General features: G+C 40.6%; 1 protein-coding gene across 2 annotated transcripts in view; it reads right to left on the bottom strand.

Moving 5' to 3' along the window:
* Nucleotides 1-182: 182 nt before the first annotated feature.
* asap2a (ArfGAP with SH3 domain, ankyrin repeat and PH domain 2a) overlaps nt 183-24,115 on the bottom strand; it is a 57,073-nt gene continuing 33,140 nt past the window's right edge. Inside the window, exons 5-29 of one of the 2 annotated variants that reach the window (XM_065966104.1) lie at nt 21,095-21,144; nt 20,669-20,695; nt 17,780-17,909; nt 17,502-17,587; nt 17,274-17,349; nt 17,058-17,144; nt 16,046-16,149; nt 15,362-15,431; nt 14,812-14,899; nt 13,929-13,977; nt 13,589-13,755; nt 11,643-11,776; nt 11,027-11,121; nt 10,268-10,457; nt 10,074-10,159; nt 9,514-9,629; nt 8,236-8,303; nt 8,010-8,117; nt 7,108-7,342; nt 6,120-6,272; nt 4,671-4,776; nt 4,107-4,165; nt 3,868-3,947; nt 3,224-3,343; nt 183-1,860 (exon numbers count right to left, since the gene is read on the bottom strand). In XM_065966104.1, coding sequence (XP_065822176.1) covers nt 1,786-1,860; nt 3,224-3,343; nt 3,868-3,947; nt 4,107-4,165; nt 4,671-4,776; nt 6,120-6,272; nt 7,108-7,342; nt 8,010-8,117; nt 8,236-8,303; nt 9,514-9,629; nt 10,074-10,159; nt 10,268-10,457; nt 11,027-11,121; nt 11,643-11,776; nt 13,589-13,755; nt 13,929-13,977; nt 14,812-14,899; nt 15,362-15,431; nt 16,046-16,149; nt 17,058-17,144; nt 17,274-17,349; nt 17,502-17,587; nt 17,780-17,909; nt 20,669-20,695; nt 21,095-21,144 — 2,559 coding nt within the window. In that variant the 3' untranslated portion in view covers nt 183-1,785. The remainder of the gene's footprint in view (nt 1,861-3,223; nt 3,344-3,867; nt 3,948-4,106; nt 4,166-4,670; nt 4,777-6,119; nt 6,273-7,107; nt 7,343-8,009; nt 8,118-8,235; nt 8,304-9,513; nt 9,630-10,073; nt 10,160-10,267; nt 10,458-11,026; nt 11,122-11,642; nt 11,777-13,588; nt 13,756-13,928; nt 13,978-14,811; nt 14,900-15,361; nt 15,432-16,045; nt 16,150-17,057; nt 17,145-17,273; nt 17,350-17,501; nt 17,588-17,779; nt 17,910-20,668; nt 20,696-21,094; nt 21,145-24,115) is intronic. The other variant, XM_065966105.1, reaches the window with a different exon arrangement.

Genomic DNA, 24,115 nt, shown 5'->3' with positions numbered 1-24,115 from the left:
CAGAGCCCAGTGGGTTCAGACTTTCATTTCTCCCCACCAGAGGGAGCTCCTGTGTCATCAGACTTTTGCTTTTAAAAGACCCATACCCATCTTTCATTTTTTATCGCCACTTTATATAGCAATGTAGGCATGAATGGATGGACGACAATTCTCTTAATGCTCGTAAGAAACAGACCAAAGCCTTGTATTATCTCATATTTTATTGTTCCAGTTTCATTTCCCCCATTTGCTTTCACAATAGAGTTAAAGAGTCAATGCAGAGATCCACAGACACATAATGAGAATGAATTACTTATTTTCCCAGTTATGCGTGCGAGTGTGTCTGTGTTCTCAGCACACACACACACACACACGAAGGTCCAGCCGAGGTCATCTCTACAGATGCCTGTCACCGCAGCACATTAAACATGTAATGAACAGGTTAACGCTGCTTCTTAGCTCCTTTTTTAAACATTTAAATATCAACAAAACAAAACCAGATATTTACACAAATAGATTTTTTTTTAATCTTCCTGTTTCCAGTGAGTTCGTATGAAACACAGTGAAGAGCGCAGATGAGCTACAAACACTCGCTTCTCTTCCTGTCATTCACTAATCAATGGAAGGCTCTTGGTTTCAGGTTAAATGCCTCAATATCAACATTATGAACAGAAAGAGTTGCTCTGCAACCAAAACGAAGTTAATCACATTTATATTTCTTCCAAAACACTTCTGACACTCTTTTTTTCAGACAGTATAGGACCCCAGATAGAGGAGGTTTAAGTTAATGAAGGATGTTCTGTGTAGTCGCAGAGTGTCAAAGATGAAGACTAAACTCAGATCATTTGTGAGGAAAAAAAACAACTGGCCTGTCACAGCCTGTTCATGAGGAAGTTTAAAAAAAACATTCTCACTGTACAATTCTTTTTCATCTCCTCTCGCTTCATTATTTTTTTATTCTCAGCTTATTCTGTGCAGACGCCACATGCGCACACACACAAACACACCTATTCCTCTAATAAGGCGGATGACAGGCGCAGGCAGCCTGAGGTGACACACTCGGCATGAAGGTAATTACTCGCTCCAGTCGGCTTCATCATTTTCTCTTCAACAGCAGAGGAGGAAGCACTGAAGTGTTGACATTCTGTATAACCCTGTACATTATTTTTTGTTCACGTTCCTCCCCTTCTCAATAGCAGTCTGTATTCTGTACAGGGAGATCAAAGTGCTCCCTATTTACAGCTTTTAGCATATATCAGGGTTAACTTAGCACCATTAGGGAAAGCCTCCACACAGGACGCCTATTTTAGGGTTGAACAGTGGAACCTAAAAGCAGGTAGGCATTTAAGATCGCTCATGCACAGAGGTGGATGTAAGCATGTTGACTATGTTCACATTTACAGTTATTAAGTTAAATACATAGCTGAGCAGGAAAATACTAAAACCTTCATTCTGTTGTAACGAGGATTAAGACAAAGAAAGTGCATTAATTGCGAGAGGTCTTCTACAATCATGTTTTTTTTTTTAATCTTACAGTCTTTGTCAGAAACACTAAAACAAGCATTAAACCACATACAGTCCCTGTAACGATTGACCCCCCCGCGGACTTCTCAAAAAAAAAAAAGGCTGCTTTGGTTGCCTCCATGACACCCCATAATAGACACAGCAGAGTCTCTGGAACAAGCATTGCTGAAGATGCCAGTGAGGGTGATGATGGATTAAGCACTGGGACGATGGTGGATGTGTTGCTGGCAGGCCGCAGACAGAGAGGAGGGGGGGGGGGGGGGGGGGATTTTTCCAAACCATTCAGTCAGCGATGAAGTGAACAAAAGTGACGGGGAACGCTCCTCGCCTCATAGGATCGCCTTCGATGTGGCCCAGCTGTGAGAGAGGGAACACAGAGGTCGGGTCATGTTTTTTTTTTTTGTTTTTTTTAAACTGGAAAACTGACTGCTACAGCACAAACACAAAACTTAAACACCACAGGAAACTAAAACTTTGCTCAGAAAAAAACCCCATTTTTTCTGATTAATCACGACTGAAAGATTCAATATGGATTCTTAAAAACCTCAGATTGATTTGCTGTGAATTTTTTCACATTTTCTCTTAATGATAATGAGGTTGAATGTTGTTCAAAGATGTCTAACTAGTGGAAACAAACTAATAACATACAGAAACTGGTTCAACATAGTCCAAAAGTTATGGAAATGACAACTACCTAATTTATTGAATTTGTAACCAAAATGTAAAAAGGATATTTCCAATCAGAAAACTGCTTTATATTTTATTCACCTTCTAACAGACTCTACTTATTGAGCGCGGATGGTGGGATATTGTGGACTCTAATGAGCCGTTCTGCTAAACACAGCCTAATGGAGCACATGGAGAGGACTATGAGGAGCTAAATCACAGTAAATATCTGGGTAATAACTAAGATTTTATTCCACATTATTGTATTACCTGAGCTGATTAAGAAGATAGAATTTTACAAGTCCATTTCAGTCTAAAGGGTACCTACACCTGAAAATAAAAAAGCTAAGACATGTTTGGTTCAACGCCGTTTAAGAGAGGCACAGAAGGAATAAACGTTGTTGATACAATCTAAAGTGGAACCAGTGAAGAGATACACACTGCTGCAACAGCAAACAAAATATAGTTCTGTAGTATTTTTATATTCAGGGGTTAAACATGAAAAATGGTAGCTGGACACATAAAAGGCCAGCGTAAACATCTATTTCACTTTCGGCTACATCCCCTCTTAACTTTGCCTCTTCACTGTGTTTTTTTATTTGGATTATTTCAGACACAAACAGTGATTAGATTCTGACTATAGGACACAGAGGAAGGATGACGGGGACCTCGGGGGACTTCAGGGTCCACACATGGTCCACACAGGGTCACAGAAACAGGGACTGACTAAATACGGTCATATCTGCAGAGGTGGCCTCGCAGGAAAACAAGCTGCAGCTGGTCGAGGTTCACACAAGGGCCTCCACAGAGGAGGAAGCAGCAGCAGGCGGAAAAAAAGAGGAGGAGGGGGAATATCGGCCGGAGTGAGATCATGGCTTTCTGCTTTGGCCACCATGGTTACCTAGTGCACTGACATCCACTCGGGGGAAAATGGGACCCAAGGGGGACTGAGTGGTCTTTGTGCTTACGGAGGAGAATTCATGCGAGTATCTTACATGACTGAAACACTGAAAAAAGAAAAAAAACACACTTCAAAATTCAAACAGATACTGACCCACCACTCCTGGTCCTCCTCTCCGTCCACCACAATCACCTCGCCCTCAGAGAAGGTCAGCTCGTCCGGGTTGTCCGCGGCACAGTTGTAAATGGCTTTAACTCGCTTCGGCCTCTGCTTCTGAGAGACATAACACAAACAGGTTTGAAGAAAATCAAGTGTGTGACTGATAACATACTTTGAAAAACACTGACTGGTGATAACGTGTGATGGTAGAGCAGCAGGCTCATACAATGTCAAAGAATAGAAACAAAGAAAAAGATGCCCTCTTCCTACAACTCTTCACTGACAGAGTAACAACTAATACACAATTTCTGGTTTGAAGGATGCAGATTAATCACTTTATTCCAACTTAAAACCCTTAGTAGAGAGCTAACAGTGCTGCTACAGAAAGTGGGGTAAAAGGTTCTTTGCCTGTGAGAGGACAGGATTGAAATTTAGAGCATGAGTAGATCCTGGAAAAACAGCGCCTACAGATCGAGCTACAGCGTGAAGAACTGAATTTGCTCACTACAAACAGAATAAACCGCCACCTGAGAAATCAGCAGCATGTGACCATGCAACAAAATGAATGAATTAGCACTTTACAATCACCACTATGTCAATAATAATTTGAGGAAGAGAGGGGGGGGGGAGGGACTTACTGGGTAGGCCTTCCTCGGCATGGGGGCCGGAGCCAGAGACTGACCTATGGAGTTCTGGGGGCATCCTGGCACTTCCTTGGCTGAAACAGGAAGGGGAAATTATATCACAACGACAACACAACTTTCCAGACGTGGCAGGCCCGGAAGATAGTGAAAGAATTTCCAGATTACGTCTCTGTACACTGGACACACACAGATTAGGAGAACTGACATTTTGCGTGTCCTATCCGTTTACTCACTTGGTCTCTCGATTGATTGCGTTCGAGTGAGAGGTCCTCTGCTGAAGCTTTTATCATTGCTGAAAAAGCAAACACCACAAAGATTGTAAAAAAAAAAAATCCCTCTCATACAAAGACAAAAATCTAACAGAGAACAGTGCAAACTCTCAGCGGCTCTGTTACAGATTTATTACAGCACCAGCAGCCCGTTGGGAGATAAAACAGACTACAGGGCGTCTGTGGAGAAGAGATTCCCTCGTCTGGCTCGATGCAGAGCTTTAGCCTAGAAGCTAATGAAATGGCTAAGCAATGACCATGTAGACTAATTTATCAGCATTCAAGAGCAGCAGGATACAAAGCCCCGGGGGAGTGAGCGAGGTCTCTCTCTCTGTGTATGTGTGTGTGTGTGTGTGTGTGTGTGTGTGTGTGTGTGTGTGTAGTGAATCATATGAATCTATTGTTTTCCTGTGTGGCTAATGAGGCTGCAAACCCACCACAAAAAAAAAATGACTGCAGACTACAATACTTGGCTTTATACTTTGTTTTCACTGAACTTGTTGTTTCATTGATTGCTGCAGTTCTTACCCTGAGGGAGATTTAGGCGGCACCACTCTGGAGCCCATCGGCCCCTGGCTGGACTTTGACTGGATACTCAAAGACTCCATCTTCGCCACAGGAGCAGGACCCAGACCTGGGACACACAGTAACACACCTGGATCACAAATTGAACACACCACCGGACTGCTAAACAACAACTGATGTAACAACCATAAGCAGATACATCTATAAAACAAAAGAAGGGCACTAGTTTTAAATTGTGAAAACCTCTATGATGATGGCACGTTCATATGGGCCTTTAAAACAAACTCCTGTGTCCTTTTGGACAACAAGAAGAACCAAGAGAGAGGCTAGCAGTACTTAAAAGGGAAGAACATGTGAGGAGGAAGAGAAAGGAGAAGGAATGAGTCAGGACAGGAATTTATAGGGATCCATTTAAGTTTGTCATAAGATTGTTTAGCCAGGAAAAGGGAGGCCAACTCAAGGCCTGAAAGCAAGAGGTAGAGAAACATTTAAAAAAAGAGATACACTCAGATCCAGGGGAACAGAGAAATAGGCCTTCCTCCTAATATAACACAGTTAGGACAGTTAAGAGTTGATGATGGATATTTGGACACCAGGGTTGAAGAAAGCCAAGGCTGTAGTAACAGGAGCAAAGGCTTCTTCAGCACCAGGGCGTCCCAAACCGGCTTCATGAAAGTGCACTTGATGTATTTAGATTATTTTGGAGGTTACCAAGTATAGTATTGGATAAGCAAGTTTCACCAAAAGCTTGGTGTGAAGCAAGGGGAATACCAATTCCCAAGGAGAAAGAGTCCTCAGGTTTAATCCAGTTTTGGACTATATATCCTGAACGTACAAGGTTACACATTTACTGAGCTACCAAACTATTAGAAAGTAATAATTTAGTAGATACCACAATGCAGAAAGCAGGAATCCCTGGTTTTGGAGTGTATCTATTATGATATAGTCCCAGATTCAGACGGCAAAGAAAACTTGGTATCTTTAGATTTAGTGAGTGCATTTGGTTCAGTACCACACGGCCTGATATGGACTTCCTTTGACTTCGTTTGAGCGCCAATGGTGATTGTACACATGGTGAAAGCATACTGCCAAGATATTAGAATGTGTATACGTACTGCAGCTTTCACAACAGATTGGCAGAGATTAGAAAGAGGCAGATAAATATCTTAAACAAATACATATAATTTTGAAAAAAGAATATCGTCAATCGATTTTCAGATTTGGATTGTACCCAAAAAGAAACTCCACTGGATTTAATGTTTACTAAACTATGTGAAAACATTCACATCTAATTCAATTAAAAAATTACGAACAAATACAATAAAATATAAAAGAACTAATCTTCAAGGACATTAACAGTTTTATATGTAAAGCTCAATATTGTTCTGTTACGCTGTCACTGTAGCTGTTGACTAGCTCAAGACAAAGGAATGGGTCTATTAGGGTCCATACCTCCTGTTGAAGTGAGTCTCAGGGGGGGGACAGGAGGGTGCATGTTGGGGGGGTCTGAGGACGATCTCTGCCTGCCGCCCAGGTCCAAAGCACCGGGCTTCCAGCTGCTGGGTGCTGACGACTGAATGATCCCACCCAGACCGGATAACTGGGCTGAGGAAGAGGACGGAGAAAGAGAGACAGGTTGTGAGAAGAACGATGAAAAGACGGTAGAAGTGAGCTGCACTGTGCTTCAGCCACTTTCAATTAGAGCTGTTTTCTGTCGAGTGTTACTGAAAGTGACAGTTAATTGGGAGAATGTAGGAATTTGTAGAATGTCAGGGTTGGGGGCTGCGGTGAGACAAAGTGGACGAAACAGCTGGTCGCCCCACCCCCACCTGCTGGCAGCACTCCAGACAAACACTTAAGTTATTGAAGAGCGACTGTTGGAGACATGTCACGTGCCAGTGGGCCTGATGAAGAATCTTAGCAGCACATGAACAGAGATTCACATGTGGAGCTTATACAATAGATTAAGTAATATTAAGCTATTTTTGCTTGGTAGTATCTAAAATATTTCCAGCATTTAAGACAATCAGATCAAATTGCAATGACATAGTAATGAGATCAAACAACTTTGTAGAAAAGCTGCTCTTCCAGCTGTCTTCAATGTGACTTCTCTGCTCTGGTACTCAGAGACATCGGATGTTGAAACAGGTCAAGAGGTCACAAAGACCTGTAGTAATTAACACAAAGCCCTCGGAAACCACTGGAACAGGGCTAAATCCTCAGGCATATCTTATAAATATCACTTCCCAATGGTACGCAGAGAGGTCAGAGACGTTTAGAGAGGTTATCAGGTTAAGCAGGATTATGATGAACATGTTTCTCATCTTTTCATCCAAAGAAGCTTTACTATTTTATAAGAATAAGCTTTAGATTTACTCTATTTTCTTCTATAAATGCAACAAACCACTTTTGTCTCCAATTTTCAAATTCAAGTGTTTACCCAGGTTCCTTGGGGGCAGGGGTGGAGCAGAGGTAGTGGCGGGCTGAGGCGAGGTGGAGTTGAGGATGGTGCCGTAGGTCTCGTTGTTGACCAGGTTAGGTATATATGTGCGCTGCTTGTCCTTGGTGAGTCCGACAGAGTCCCGGCCTGCAGAGCTCAGACCGGCCTGGAGGTGGGAGTTGGTGCTTGGAGTGTAGCAGCTGACAGGACGCTCATCTCTGCGGTGAGGGCTGGGCTGCAGGGGCAGCAAGAGGTCAGGTCAGGGGGGGGGGGATAATGATAGGGTACAGTGTGTTTGTAAGTAAACTTCATGTCAAATTTACTGTTCAGACAGTTTACTAGATTTCATCTGTTCACTGTATGTTTAGTGTGTAACTTCATTTCACATCTTTTTTTTAATTATTTTGAATCTAGAGATACATTGTCTGTAGAAGAAAGACATAAACACTGTCTTCACTTGTTTAAAAAGGGCTATATATAAATATTTTGCAATCCCCGAGACACCAAACTTTTTATAAATAAAAGTCCAAAGCAGATTTGTCTAGATGTCATCTAAATGTAGACGCTACCTAAAGACATGTATTTTTTTTACACACGTTCAGTCATTTCAGAGAGAAATTATCCCAAAGAAATGAAGCAGCAGGACTAGTTTCAATGCCAAGCAGACGGATTTAACAGTTCTAAAGGAATATTACATTCAGATTTTGTTAAAGGAGGAAACATCTCTCTCTATTAGAACCAAAACAAAGCTTGCTTCAATTGGTTTCATCATCCTCTAAGAGACTCTGATTTTCTTTCTGCTTCTTTAAAATGTTTCCTTGTTGTTTGTTTAATTATTCCTTTTTTGCCGAGCTGTATGGTTCTGTTAAAACTGAACCTGTGCAGACAGAAGCCTCTTTCACCTTCTCATCCAGGTCTTCATCACTTTCATCCAAGTCTTCGTGCTGCAGGCACCACTCATATTCAACGTGGACGTGAGCGTTGAATTTCCCTGCCAGTGCTTGGTTCAACTGCAGACACAAACAAATACAAATACTCAAAACAAACATAAACGACTGACGGCCATTACAATCAGGACGGTATACGTTTAGAGGCAGAAGGCAAAAAGACTAAACATAGTGTCCTCACCAGCTCCTCACACTGCAGGTGTTTAAGCCTCCGAGCGATATCCAGCGGTGTCTCCCCGGCCTCATTAGCTGGAGGAGAAGACAACACAAACATATAATCACCGTTGGATCCACATGAGTACAAACACACAGCCCATTTTCTTTCCTCCCACTCCAGTGTGACATGAGAAATGTGTAATTAGAGCTTTTCCCACAGTGAACAACTCTCTAGTTTCCCTCTGTCCTCCTCCTAACTGGATCTATTATCTGCCTGTTGTGTTGTCAGAGCGGAGCGGAAAGATTTGTGTTGTGAGAGAGAGTTGCCATGGTCTGCTGGCACAGCATTCACCTCTGGGAACCAAATCTGAAAGGCTTGATCCAAAGAGTGTGCTTGTGTGTGTGTGTGTGTGTGTGTGTGTGTGTGTGTGTGTGTGTGTGTGTGTGTGTGTGTGTGTGTGTGAGAGGGAGGATGAGCCAGACATTTTTTTTTTGTGGGAGATGGTGGAAGAGGTATGCAGAGCATTTACACAGTGTAATCAAAACTACAACAAACCTCTTACTAGATACTAGATTACTGATACTCAAACAGTATGAAGATGTGAGTTCTTAGTATATCGAGTGGCCCCAACCATAGTGTTTTATTATCGATTATTATCAATGATGCATGAACATTAAAGCAGTCTCATAAAAGTTGTCGATGTGATTTTAAAAGTGCGTATTGTATTGCCTTTTGAAGTTTTTAATCTGCAAATCCACAAACCTAATAAAAACATTTGTCATCACTGACACATTTTTTTTATAACGGCTCTGATTTGGATTTTATGAACAATATGTGTTATTCACAGTTAGGCACGTATCTGACATGATTGACAGGTGGACGCCATTTAACGGTTTGTCAAGAGGCTTAAAACCGGCCTCAGCTGCAGCTCTCAGCCTGTTGTTAGGTTGACTGAAAGTTAGGGTGAGACAGGATTTCCAGCATGGCGGCTGCTGCCGATGAGCCTCCAGAGCCCTCTGGCCTGCTGTAACAGATGACTGACATCACTCAGGCTTCGTTCATTAATATTTACAGTCTATGATTAAAAGTGGTTGCACAAGAACCTGTTCACTCTTAGTAAGAAAAATATAACTAACGCTTAAAAAATACTTACTTACTAATCCCTGATTTAAATGATTTGATAATTTATTTTTGTATTTCTGAAGATATAATGTGATTAGACTCTGGAATGAGAATAAAGAGAAAAAAAGAAAGGAGATGGACATTGAATGCACCATTCTTGCGGCTACTGTATTTTCTTACCGATCTCTATGGAGGCCTTCCCCCTCAGCAGCAGTTTCAGACACTCACTGTTGTCTGTCAGGCAGCAGTAGTGCAGTGCTGTGCTGCCTTTGACCGTCTGCTTATCCAGATTCAAGCTGCCAGGAAACACAGAGGGAGTTAACTTTTAATCCCAACACTGGAGGAGAAAAATGAAGCATTTGTTTCTCCTGTCTCGCACCAACTCCCCTCTGAAGATCTCCCAACCAAAGACAAAAAGAGATTCTATCTACAGTATTGATAGTTAAGCACTATTTTTATTAAGCATTTGAAAGCTAAAGGAGATAAATATACAATTAAAATATATATGAAGAAAAGGTTGTAAAAGTAGGAAGGAGAAGTACGTGATCCGTGTAAACAATCAAGATGGTGTTGTTAAATATCTTGAATTTGGTCTGGTGTAGTCTTGGTGCTGTATGATCTAACAAGTGATGTGTTTTATAGGTGGGAATTGAATATTTGCTGCTCCGTCATATTGCATTGGGTAAGAGATGAGTAACTGAAAGGATAAATCCTTTGTGCTCCTCCGTGTTTCTTTTTACCTGTTCTGAGTGAGGAAGTCGACGATGTGAAGAGACGTTCGATCCACCAGTCTGACAGCGAGATGAAGAGCCGTCTCTCCTTGTTCCTGTGAGAAAATCAGGAATCATTTGCGGTACATCTGAGGGAGTACGAGGCGTTTTTCTAGAATAATAGAAAGAATAGTAGAAAGTTTCAAAGTTCTTTGTGTACTGACATGTCCGTTAGCCAGAGGTATGGGCTCCATGAGGTCGACTCCCTCAGCGTAGACCTGGACGAGCGAGAAGATGTCTCGGGCTTTCACGGCATCGCACAACGTGTGTAGCCGCGACGTCGCGTCAGGACACTTCTTCCTGGCGAATCGTTTCTCGGTGTATTTGGCCGTGATGAAGTCTTTCCTTGCCTGCCTGGTGGAAGATGTGAAGAGGAAGATGCTCAGTCATTGCTGGACAGTCTTTTTTGAAAACAACAGCTTTATATATGCTGCCACTGTCAAGAATCTCTGCCTGTACATGCAATCTGTTGTTTGAGAGTAAAACTCTCCAGCACAAAGAAGAACAGGCAAATAGAAACTTCTGCAGGAAACTAAAACAAAACAAAACTTTGATACCCTTTAAAGCTCTTTATTATTCTATACTTATAAAAAAAATTATATACTATGTAAATCCTGAGCCTTTCGTATGAATTTGAGCATGTTTGTATTTGTAGGCATCATATATGAAATAAATATGTGAAAATATCTTCACAGATTTTCTGATTGAACTCTGAACACACATTGAAATGCCTTTTCTACTTAGATCACGTGGCATCTTTTAAAAAAACATTATCGATTCATGATGATTATATCATTCCTGATAAGTTGATCCGAGTAAGGATTTGCTAATGTTACAATGAGAAGAGAGAGAGAGAGAGAGAGAGAGAGAGAGAGAGAGTGAGTCAAAGGAAAGAGGATAGATAAGTTGAAGGGCTGCCTTACATGTCACTGGCTGGGTTGGGTTTCACCACGTCTTCAGCGTTTAAACAAGCCTCCATGATTTCATTAAAGCCTGCATTCCCCACATTCTTGGCCAGCTGTGAAGCACATACACATCAACACATGAAGAGCACACTTTTAAATTAAAAACTGGTAAGAACCATTTGCTAAAACCACATGCATAAATTTAAGAGTCATCATTTGACACCTCGTCACCTAGGATGCGGCACAGACCCTAAACTGTGTGTGTGTGTGTGTGTCAGTGTGTGTGTCAGTGTGTGTATGTATGTGAAGCCTTATAAACTGCTCAAGGCCTGTCTGACTGTGGCCAACACAAGTGGCGTCTCAACACAGAGATTGGATGCATTTTATCACAATCGACCCACAGGCAGTAAATCTCTACACCAAACAGTGATTAGAAAAGCCAAAATAATCTAGGCTATTCAGAGGCCTTGGATGAACAGGAGAGCGAGGCCTTGGATGATGCTCTATCACCTCCTACCCCTCCTCTACTCAAAAGGTTATCCTGCCAAACTCTATCCTGTCTGATGTTGAGTTGGAAATCAATACAACGGGAGGTTTTCAAGCAACAAGACGACTGAGGAGGAAGGAGGTTTACCAAGAGCTCTGAGGTGCTGAGCACGTCAAGCGTGAGGGACTGGATCCTGGAGTAGTGGACTCCCAGCTCCCTGTGGATCCCTGAACATTCGATACAGGTGAGGATGCCGAGGTTGGTCGACAGCCATGTCGGGTCTGACAAATAGGAAAAGAGAAAGTCAAGAGGATGCAGAGAACAGGAGGGAAAAGATGAGGAGGAAAATGGGGAATAATGCATGCTGGTGACATGATATCCGCGGGCAAAAAGCACTAAGGCAAAAGTCATTTCTGCAACACAGGAGCTAACTTTGAGGTGTTCTTGTATGTGTGGTGTGTGGAAATTTAATAGAAGCCTGGAGGACTTTCTAAAACCCACTTACATGCAGTATCAGAGCTGAACTGTAACCAAGTCTGACCTAGATACTCAGTGTACATACTGTAAGTGTATGTTATGTACAGTATGACAGATTATCCACATGTCTGCAGGGTAGAACTCATGGGATTGAAGTAAAAATATGGGGGATTGCACGTAGGGGGGGAAAAAAGGATTTGAGAGTCTTGTCAGAACTTTTAGATACAGATACTTTTTTTTCTTCTATATTCTGAGATGAGAACATACCAAAACCATACTAGTGGTTCTGCATGCTTCAGCTCATAAGTATTCATTGACATCACCGCCAACACTCTTCAAAAGCATTCCACACATTTTTAGACTGATTTCATACCTCGAGGCAGAAAATACATTCAGCTAATTTACTCCAGAAATCCTGAAACATGCTTCTAATTGTAGCGTACAATGTTGCAGGGATTATCTTTTGACACAGTCAGGAAGCACAGATGTGGGTTAATGGATTTCCCCCGCAACTTCAAAGTCAATACCTTCCGAGGAAGCTATCACACTTTTTTCTCTGGAATTCCTGGGCGTTGTCATAATAAATTATATATATGACTTCAACGTCAAAGAGGTGCGTAATCAGGGTTAGATTCTGACTGGTCTCGATCTTGCCTTGTGTTTGGAGATTTTAATTTGTAATAAATGGGCACAGCACCTTCTTTAATTTTGGGAATGCACATATTGTAGCAGATGCTGTGTGATGGATACAAGTGTTTGATTAACTCAAAAGGACAGATTCTGGGCGCAGGTAGCCTAGTGGTTATGGCGCGTGCCCAATGCGTGGAGGCAGTGGGTTTGAATCTAACCTCGGCACTTGGCTGCATGTCATCCCCCTCCACTCTCTCCTCCCAACAATCCCTCTCTCTCTTCAACTGTCCTATTCAATAAAGGCAAAAAGGTGCTAAAGTATCATTCAAAAGGGCAGATTATTTTACAAAGAGAACCTGCACTTACATTTCTGAAAAACCTGACATAACATACAGTGACAGTGGAAAAACTCTGAAAGGACACACTGTTCATACATGCAAGGAATCACAGAGTAATGCAGAACAAAATAAATACAAGAAATCTAGGAAATCCAGGGATCTCTATTCTTAACATGGTATGTATGATGTAAACATAACATCATTTTGTGTTCTATTTTTCAAGAACATTTTTACTTACTTCTGAAAAAAAACAAAAACATTCGGTCTGTACTAAAAATCTAAAAGTAAACATAGTTGTTATGAGAAAACAATGTGGATATGGTAATTTATTTTCGTTAAAAACGTACTTGTCACAAACTGTGAAATGTGTGATAAATAGGGCTCTTTTCCTTTTCTCTACAGTCCTCTTGTAATGGTTATAATCATCTTAATTGAAGCTGACCATACAATATAAACCATCATGAAATGGCAAATTAGAAACTACGCCAAGAAGTGAGGGATTTCTTTTGTGTGAAAAGGTCATCAACTTAGAAAACATCACCACCAGCGATACAGTCAGCAAAGCTGCCACATTAAAGTAAAGATCCCGACATGTGATCTCATTCTGTGCGGGGAATAACATATGACGCGTCCATCTTTGCCACTCACTGGACGCTCCGCAGTCGCAGCACACGTCGTTTCCTGTCATTCTCTTCACTTCTCCCAGGATCGCCTTGGTCAGCTCCTGCACGATGTTATTCTCGCCGACATGATGGTCCCCTTTAAACGCCTGATTCAACGCCTCTTCTTTACTGTTCTGCAGCACAGAGATCCAGCTGGAGCAGAGCACAAGGGTTTGAAAATGAAATATAATGACAGAGGGGGGTAAAGACAGGGCCGCACGTGTGACTGGGTGTGAGGCAGGAAGTGTGTAGAAAGTAGTGAACAGGAAGTGTTCCTGCATGAGACTGGACACTCATGCATGGAAAGGAAAGGAACAGGAACTTACATCTGACAGTCCTGGTCGTCCTCGGCCTGAAAGTGATACGTTCTGTCATCTGAAACAAAATAAATGAATGAATGAATGACACAACAGAGAAGAGGGAAGAGACCAGAGCATATATATATATATATATAAAAAACAGTAAATGCTCTGAAAGTTTCCCGACAGAAGACATTAAAGTAGTCTGAGGCTGCACCCCTGCAAAAAAACATCAAAAACAAAAAGCTCTTCTTCTTGTCTGTAGATGTGACTCACTCACTTCAAACCAGAAAGACCGAAGACTATTTTAACTCACTCTATACAAAGCAATTTAAACGCTGCTGTTTTTTCAGTGGCAGAAGCTCCAGCACTCCAGAAGAAAAGGCCCAGATCTAAAAAGGCTCAAATGCCTCTTACAAAATACTCCAAACACATGTTTTTAGCTTCGTCTTACAATCGAGCAAGAAAACCCAAAAAAGGCTAATGTATAATTTATTGATAGATTCTTTAAAAGTGCTGGCACCTAATTTCTTGGACTGAAAAAGCAATGACACACATAATATGTCAATCAATCAATCATGTCTTTTTTCATTGTGATTGACTTTCTTAGGATTGAGACTAAAAGCTAGATTGAGGTATGCTTTATGTGTGGATGTATTCTTCAAATCATTAAAGAGAAGAGAAAGTCATTTGAAATCCACTTTGCTGATGAATAAATCTCGTCCTGCTGCGTAGTGGATGACTGGAGATAATTAAAATGATGCATTCGAGTGCAACATATGCAGATTGGTGACATAAAAGGTTTCAGAAGAAGTTGGCTAGAAGGGAGTAACAACAAAAAGGAAAGCACTGGAGTACACTGAATAATAGAGGAGTTTAGTGGAAGACAAAGAGAGAGGGTTTAACTTACGGGATATGAGGTCAAAGCTTCTCTTCTCCTCGGGGTTGTGTTTCACCTGGCAGGTGAGCAGGTTGAGTTTAGCTGGAGGTCGGTTCGCCTGCAAGAGAGAGAGAGAGAGAGATGAAGAACAGAGAGAGAGAGAGAGAGAGAGAGAGAGAGAGAGAGAGTGAGGGGAATAATAAAAACAGAAACGAGGGGGAGTGTTGTGTTGTGTTTAACTGTATCTGACTGCTGCTGCTGCTGGAGCCAAATTAAACTTCTGATAAGCTGCTACGAGTGAGATGACCTGTGTTAGTGAGAGGAGTTTAATCTTTATATGGGAATGACACAATTCAAGTTTAAAATCTATTATGTGAGGGATATGTCCACATGTGAACTCTGCCGTTTCTTCATATTTATGGTTATTAGACAGTCAGGACACTGTTCATATACTGTGTGCATCAAGTATTAATTAATTACTAAATAAGGTCTACGTGTGTTTTAATTTGTGTGTCTTTCAGTTTTCACAGAATTCAGAGCTAAAAAAAAAAGAAAAGAAAAAGCATGGCTGGTGACTGACTGTGCCGTGTGAGATGGTGAGGTATCCGTTCTTCGCTGTGCATTTTCTCTTCTGCCAGACTTTCCTCAACCTGAGCAGACAGAAGACAGTGTTACTATGTCACATACACAGCAGAAACACACACTGCTGATAAAAATATGAATATGATCACACGTTATAATAGAGAACACACTGAGAAATGTATGTGCATATTACATCCTTAAAAACATGAATATTTTATAAAAGAGCTGAATCGAGATGTAAATCGATCTGCAAGTTGTCAAAAAAGTATTTAGTTTGAAACAAGTTAAATTGAATGAATTAAGTATTTCGTCATTAAAAACACCAGTTATAATTTCTTCATATTCATTCTTTTTCTCATGTTACATCATGCCAGATTAAAAAAAAAAAACAGCAAAGTAGTGCGCTGAAAGATTTCTAAATATAGTACACTTACATCCTTATTGTTTTTTTTTTAAAGGTTGGTAAGTTCGTTTTATGATTAGCTAAATTAGATTCAAATGGCACCGTCTGCATAGCCGTATAGCCTAGCCTTCTTGCTGGCACTCCCTCCAGTTTCTCACTGAAGGGGCCAAGCTGTACGGCATCTCTTGTGGCTTATACACGTACCATTGACATGTACCCTCATACAACCCCACATCAAGAATCCAAACTATCCCTTTAAAGTCGTTCTCGAAAGCTCACCCGTCACTCTTCTTGTACAGGTAGCCGCTGCGCTCTGTGCCGTGCTCCTTGTTACCCTGTGGTTGGTGCAGGCTATAGGTGGTGCTCTGCCGCACCTGTGATTCCTAAGAAAAAATACACACAAACAAAAATACATCACAAATCAGCACATTTACACAAATTCATTTGATGATCCCATGGGAGCTACTGAAACATTAACATGGCTCTGATTTACGCTCTACTTTGTGGTCTCTCTCACTGCTGAGAATGTAGAGATAATGATGGGAAGGCTGCTGCTGTGAGGCTGAATGATTTTGCACACGTGGGGATAAGGGATTGAGAGCTGTACACCTCTTGTGAAACACGAGGGGGAGAAATATTTTGTTTCCTTAGAAATACTGAAAGGTTTAAAAGACAATTGACACTGCAATTTCAAGCATGAATGCAGTTTTAACAACATATTTTTTGTATATTCAGGTTTGATTGTAAATTATTATTCCCTGAAAACAATCAAAAAGGGGATATTTGTAGAAATAATGTCACCTCTTTTATTGAAACAAAACATGAAAGTGGGAGAAAGACTTCTGAAGGCAGGCAATGGGAAGGCCTTTAATGGTAGTATAGGTGTGTGCTGTTATCAGCAGACACATGCAGCACACAGGATAATCTATCAGGAGCTGGAATGAAGCTCCATCTGCAGCTGATTAAAACAAGAATTTACAACTAAAATTCACCAAAGCTGTGGAAAATGGCAAAACATACACTATCGTCTGACATGAAAGCACAGAAAAGAAACTATTTATCCATAACTACAACTGAAACAACACCAAAGTAAAAACTAAATGCAAAAACAACGGAATGTTTTTATTCAAGATGGCCACTTACTCTCCTAGACTTGTTTCACAAAAGACGGAGGCAGTGAGGGAAAGAGAAGACAATCTTCAGGTGATACCGGGAGCAACATGTCTTTTATTTCACTTAGATATGACAGCCACTCGTACCGGTGGGAATTTTTTATTTCATTTTGTGTTACCTCCTTCTGCTCCACCTGCAGCGATGTCTTGAGGACGTCTCTTAACTGCGTCAGCTGTTTCCTCTCCTCGTCCTGCACCTGCTTTATCTGTAGGAAAGAAAACATCAAGGAAACAGAAGAGAAAGAGAAGACGAGAAAGGCAACATAATGCATGTTTAATACAAATGTTTGGTTTAAACAGAGGAAAGAAGATATCAGAGCAGTGGGATTTCTTACCGTGTGCAGATCTGTGGCCAGTTTCTCTATGGAAGGTTTCAGGTTATCAACAGCTTTCAGACCGTCCTGAAAGAAACTGAACAGGAAGAAAAATAAGTCAAAAGCAACAAAACTGAGCCACAATATACTTTAGCTATGTAAAGAGTCTTTGTTGACATTGATTGACTTGTTACCCTTTCTAAAAGACACACAGCAGTTGCAATGTGTACAAGGTTTAGTGAGTCTTACTTGCACTGTGCGTGGAAGTATTTGATGAGGTTCTGCAGCAGATCGACCCCCTTCTTGATTTTGATCTCGTTGACCTTGAGGAGATACTGGGAACATATTGAATAAAGATTCAGTCAGACACAGTGAGGCTGGGTTCAGTCCCAGAGACAGGCAACCTGAGATCCATCTCATACATAAGGACCCTCTCATATCAAAAACCTGACCTCTTCTATTACAGTAAACCTCAAAGGGGTAGACACCTTGAAAAAACCAAACTCCCGCTCTTAGGGCCGTCTCACCTCACACATCTGCAGCTGGAAGAATCTCCTCTCCTTCTCCATCTCTTCAGCGATTTCAGCCCCGCTGATTTCGGTCCTGATCATCCCATGCTGCCTTGCATGCTCCTTCTTCTCCTTCTCTATCTTTGTGCTGCCAGGAAATTACATCACAAGGGTCAAACAGCAGACAGCACTATTATAACAGCAGCTCAACTAAAGTGCAGCTCAGTGTAAAATCAGCCCTTATGCTAACCTGCACACAAGTTTGTTATTGGGGACTTAGGGGGTTTATGGTGTTGATGTATTGTTAGTGTTTCTGGGATATTTTGTCTAGGTCATCCAGGTAGTAAAAAGTCTTTAAAACTTAAAATAAGTTCTGTTTTCCATCAGTCAATTATTGCAAATACCCCTGCAGGATTACTTAATTTCCTTATGATGGATGACAAGCATCATTCATGACTTTTCTTCCACTTACAACACAGCCATAGCAACCTCTTTATAAACCATCCCCATTAAAGGAATGATGTTTATAAAGGTGTCCTTACATCTCTGGTTTCTCCACACAATAACTAAAGAAGCCATTCAAACCGTATTTGCCTATTTTATAATACTGGATTTACAGATGTACCATGAACACGACATTTATGAAGGCGAAACATCTGGCTAATTGCACTGCACTGATTTTTTTTTCTCATTACACTGAAGTAGTTAAAAAAAAATAGTCAGTGTTGGTTGAATTTCCTAAATTTGAATTTCCAACAGAGGTTAAAATGCACAAAACAAATCTGTGATTTGGGAGGACTATGTCATTAGCATGAAGCTTGTTAGCAAAATCAAAAACGTAAAGTTTCTGTTTATTAGATGTCTAACTGATGCAAATTAGGTAATTGTTCTGTGAATACATTATGTAAAGGTTTTAAGTTAGGTATGGGTGTAGGGTTTTGTGGGGTCAGGGATAATGGACCTAGGGGGGGGCGTTGTGACCAAATGGGTTAAGTAGTAAAAGGCTTTGATAACTAGTAATGGAGACACTCTGCCTGACAGTCAGTACTCAGAGCTGATTTTACACTAATACCACATCTCTGCATACAGTATCTCACTCAGGCAATCAGCAAAACACACCCAACACACAAACACACAGGGGAGGAGGAGGCACCAAACCATGCAACAGGGCATTCTTTTCCATATGCTGTTTTTTGGTTTCTAACAGCATATTTCCAAACAAAAAGGATGCAGCACTGTGTTTTCTCTTCGATATATCTACTCTCTCTAGCTGTGAGCACTTTCTTCATGTGCATAAAGACAGATTTTACCCCCTCGTGTTCCCTTATGAGATCTGTCTTACCTGCAGAGAGGCTAGGTTCAACCTATGACAAGAAATGCCTAAAAGCTTTTCCAAATCTCTAGATTAGAGAATCAATATCAAAGTGTTGTGAAAACCATTCTCAGAGGAATAGTTTGATATTGTGGGAAATATGCAAACTGTCAGTGTTAGATTAAATCTACATCTTGATTTGAAAAACAAATAGTACATGAGGAATACACGAGCATGTGAATCTTCAGTAATGCTGGTAGGGAATTTACGGTAGAAGACACTCCTGAATGTGAGCACTGTGACTTTTTATCATGGGTTGTTGGGGTACTTTTTTGAGGCCTTAAGTGTAGCATTTCAGCAGTCTCCATGTTGGACAACAGTATTATGCCTCTATCCTTATTGTAAGATCACCATAGTTGTGCCTTTGTCGATAACAAGGTAGCAAAAACATAGGATTACCCTTTTTTTATGTATTTTTCTCTGAATTTGATGTTATTTGGATGAAAAAAACATCATACTCTATGAGACGACTCTAAGCTATTGATTGAATTCTCACAATAAGCCTTTAAAGTGTGGTGTCAATAACCTTGTCTAACTTTCAGAAAAAAGAAACATGTATTCCACATCATTCCTTTTAAAAGCCCTCTAAAGAACTACTGTATGTTGTTCTGTTTATATAATGACGCAGGGTGATGCTCAACTTTTAAAAGAAAGCAACAAAAGTGTTGTTCCACAATAAATAGTAGTCATGAACATATTTATGTTACAAATAATGCTAAGTTTGAGTTGATTTTTGTTTGTTTGTTTGTGTGATCTATTTGCTCTGGTGTTTCTTTCACTATAAAAGTTATGGCTTTTTGTTTTGGTTGTAAACCTGAATAAACCAGATTTGATGTCATGCAGAGTTCACTGTTGGCCTTTGTCAGCAGATGAATCATCAGCCCTGATAGCATTACAGCATCATCAGAGCTGACATCTTTAAACCAGGCTGTTCAGCAGCCAGACAAACTGAAAGCTGTTCCACTGATGACCGAGCGGTGAATTCATTCACTTTCAACCCTGTCAGTTCAAAAAGTGATTCACAGATCTGCACATTAACACAAAGTAATGAAGTTTCAGTGGATTGTTTTAGCAGCCAAATGTATCTGTCTGATTTAATTACATGTAAGATTATACACTTCCTGAATTAACAGGTTTGAAAGTGAAGCCTAGAGACTGAAAACATGGGTCAAATTCAGGCTTTGGATGCAAAGAGCTTGCAAACACAATTAGGAAATCAGAAATCAGTATTGAAAAGATTCAAGTTGTCTTTCTGCGTCTGTAAATATGAAAACAAGCTTATTACTTATTGACAGCAGAGAGACCAGAGATGACCAGAGGAGAGCAATACATGTTGGTGGGTTTGGGTGGTTTTCCAATCAGGCACAAAAACAGGCCTCTATTGATGGTCTCTTGTTTGCACATCAATAGAGTCAATCATAAAAAAAAGAAGTTTGGACGATCAGAAGAAGTAGCATAGCATCCGGCTGAACTCTTTATGTAAATACAAAGTCCAAACTGTCAGATCGAAATGGTTTGGAGAGGAGAAGTTTTACCCTTTCAGTAAAGAATGTCCTTTGCAGCTTGGAAAATACATGAAAGTGATGTGAAAAGGTGTGTGTTCTTTGCATGCACAGTCACAATGTGTCAGGGTGGAGGTGAGATGAGCTGTCTTTATTCAAATTATCGAAGATGCGTTGACAGGAAATCACAAGTGGAGGTTAGAGGGGGAGAGCGGTTAGTCGAGACACAAACTGCACACTTAATTTTAACATATAAACTGAAACACATGTACCGCTTTAAATCCCCAAAATTCAGTGTGATTTGACCTGCTTAACTAATGCATCAAAACTAATGAAGACTGTGATGTAACAAGGTTTTAAGAACTATAAACTAATCACCAACATACTTTTATACTATAATCTTGTTCTATTTATGAACAATAAATAACAGTTGTTTAGAATACAAATAATATTTCTTACACTTTTGTTTCATAGTCCTTCCAGGCTTTGTCAAAAGGCTTTTTCAGATCCTGTGAAAACAAAACAAAGAAGATAATATTAACTTTAACAGTAGAAAAGTTTTTATTTGAACTTTGAAAAGACACCAAGTACCATGAGTCCTCAAAAGCCTCTGAACTATCAAAAGTATATATTTATTGTTTCCCCTTATAATGCCTTATTACACATATTTATTGGCCTTATTGTGTAGGAGTTCTTAAAAAAAATCAGCCTCTACAGTTTTCACCAATATCTTGGAACTTTAGTGACTAAAAATGTTTTTTGTATCAGGATTTGGACATTTTGATTTCTGCTGTAAAACTGGGCTTTTTATTATGGGCCCTAATGTGGTTTCTTTGTCTTTTGAAGCCGGTCTGAAGTGGACACTCAAAAGAACTGCAGTTTTTTGCATTTCCAAATCATTTCAAATCATCTTCCTCAGAGATGCAGATGAAGTCTTTAACTTTGTGTGCTCGTGGTGTATAAATGTTGAGTCTGAAATATATCTTATAATAAATCATTTAAAATAATATAACAGAGTTAGCTCTAGACCTGCTCATTTCTTCAAGTGTCTTGAGATAGTATTTGTTATGAATAGGCTCTAAAGATTGAGTGATTCATTAAAAGTCCTCAGCTGTCTCAGCAGGGAGCTGGGCTAGGTTACTGTTTTGTTTTTTTGCGGGGGAAAAAGAAGCACTGTGATTGTGTGATTGTTCTTGGCACTCGTAATGGAATTCTTCCGCAAACAACTTTGATTTCTCATTGTCTTCGGTTTTCTTTCAACTTCTGCTTGAGTAAAGTGCTTGATTAGACACCTTCTCTAACACTGCCGTGTTGATTAAACAGTGATGAGAACCAACAGAGACTGGTTTTAGTAGGCGCAATTAGCTATTTAATTCCAACAAAATAGGATTCAACAAAACTAATTGTGCCTGATACCAGAGCCAGAATGTCAGGAAAATCATTTTAACATTCAAAAAGAAAATCAAGGAAAACACGTCACATTTCCCTCATATTGTTCCTTTGTATTTTAGTCCAAAAACATCAGTAAGCACCTGTTGAATCTTGGCAATGAAGCAAGGTCTTCAGCCAGATAAAACTCCTTAGAAACATTAGTGCTCAAACTTAAAGCTGCACTTATACATGTTTGCTGTCCACTTACGTCCATAAAACTGAAAACCAATCATGCTCAGCTCTGCCCAGCTGGATGGACAGATTAGGGCTTCAGCGCATTTTTCAAGCTCCAGAGAGGGCAGTAGTCCCACTATTGACCTCCGCTTGAGCAGCAGGGGAGGGACATGCTCAACCTGTCAACCCTCAGGATCACTGTGTCTGGTTCACTGGGCTGAGTCAAGAGCACTCAGACACTCAGTCGACCAGCTCAAGGGCAGAAACCACAAGAGGAAATAAGACTATAAAAATACAAAAGAAGCCGAAAACCAGGGTGCAAGAATGAGTCTGTGTGGGAATAAAACCAATGCAAAAGAAGGAAACAAACTCTGGGTCAAGAGAGAGCCAGGGAGAAAAGAGCAGGAAGGAAATGTCAGAGCCAGAGAGAGGAGAAAAATGGTAACAATGGCTAAAAATACCAGACAGGCATCACCGGGCAGGGGCAGGCCAGGCAGAAGAGGCCAAAGAATGAGGCAAAATACTCCCTGAGAGAGCTGCGAGTTCTCTGCGTCCTGGTTCCTCGTTTGGCTGACTTCAAAGGACGAAGGAGGAATGTCATGACCTTGAAAAGGCCTCCTTTTCAAACTGAAAAGCACCTAATACCTGCAGCCACACAAGTCCAGGAATAGCACATCCTGTTTCACATTCCTCACACCTTTTCGCAACACTGTATTGAATTTTCAACCTGGCCGTCAGGACTGAAGGAAGAATTTAGTTTGGATCTGTAGTAATGATGCATCCAACATTATCTCCCTTCACCCATTTGCATTAAGCTTTGTATCATCAATGGTCGTGCATCCTGCCCTCATTTTCCCCTGAGGTGGGAAATCTTTGTATTTTTAAGTCTGAAAAGGAGCTTCCAGTGACGCAAAATGACGATTTTTGCGTCACTAGAAGCTGTTGCGGTTAGCGGGGTGAAACTACAACGCTAGTTCCTCATATTTTCGACCACTGAAACTACAGACCAATCACAGATCAGTGGGTGGGAACTCACTCCCAGAATCGAAACTTAACCCACAATTTCCCAGTTTGGGATCAATAAAGTAATTCTATTCTATTCTATTAACGCCAAGAAGGCATCAACTTCAAAATTTATTTCACATTTCTACTACATATATGACCCAATGTCAATACAGATTCATGTTTCAACGGGTGAAGTATCCCTTTAACTCTGGTCATATTTAGTTAAGCAAATTGTTTTTTTTATTTGGCTTAAAAGCTAAGGCCACCATTCAATACAGAGAAATGGAGGGGCTTTACAGTGTTTAAAGGCTGTTGAAAATGTAATTGAAACAGATAAGAATATTCATCCTGTTACACTGAGACCTCACCACACAATACTGCAGTCCCCCGGGATGTCACTGTGTCGGATAAGATAAAGGGTCATTCCGTTTTTGTTATTAATTTGTCAGCCCAACCAATCACAAGTTTGCTGAAATGACGTGGTGATCGAGGACGTTGGACTAAAAATGTTTACTTTTTTTAAACTGACAGGGTCAACATTATTTTGGGGATATATATATATATATATATGTTTGCACAATTTAATGATTTTTGCCAACTGGTTCATCATCAAAAAGCTGATCATAGACATTTTTGAACCACACGAGTATGGTCACAACATAATGAGGCATTCCAATTTGTCGGCTATCACACCAGCACTCAATGCATCACAGCTGTCAGGCTACATGTGTGGAACATTTACAGGCTGATATTGTGAATCCTGATTTCAGAATGGAACAATGTTTTATAAAGAGTCTGCCAGTTACTTTACTCATGATCAATGAATCATTTAAGTCGTACGCGAAGGTGGCTCGGGTGGTTACAACTCAC

This window comes from Labrus bergylta, chromosome 18 (assembly GCF_963930695.1).
Source record: "Labrus bergylta chromosome 18, fLabBer1.1, whole genome shotgun sequence".
NCBI classification, from domain to species: domain Eukaryota; kingdom Metazoa; phylum Chordata; class Actinopteri; order Labriformes; family Labridae; genus Labrus; species Labrus bergylta.
Note: the sequence above shows the minus strand (reverse complement) of the source record. Positions and strands in the feature narration are given on the sequence as shown.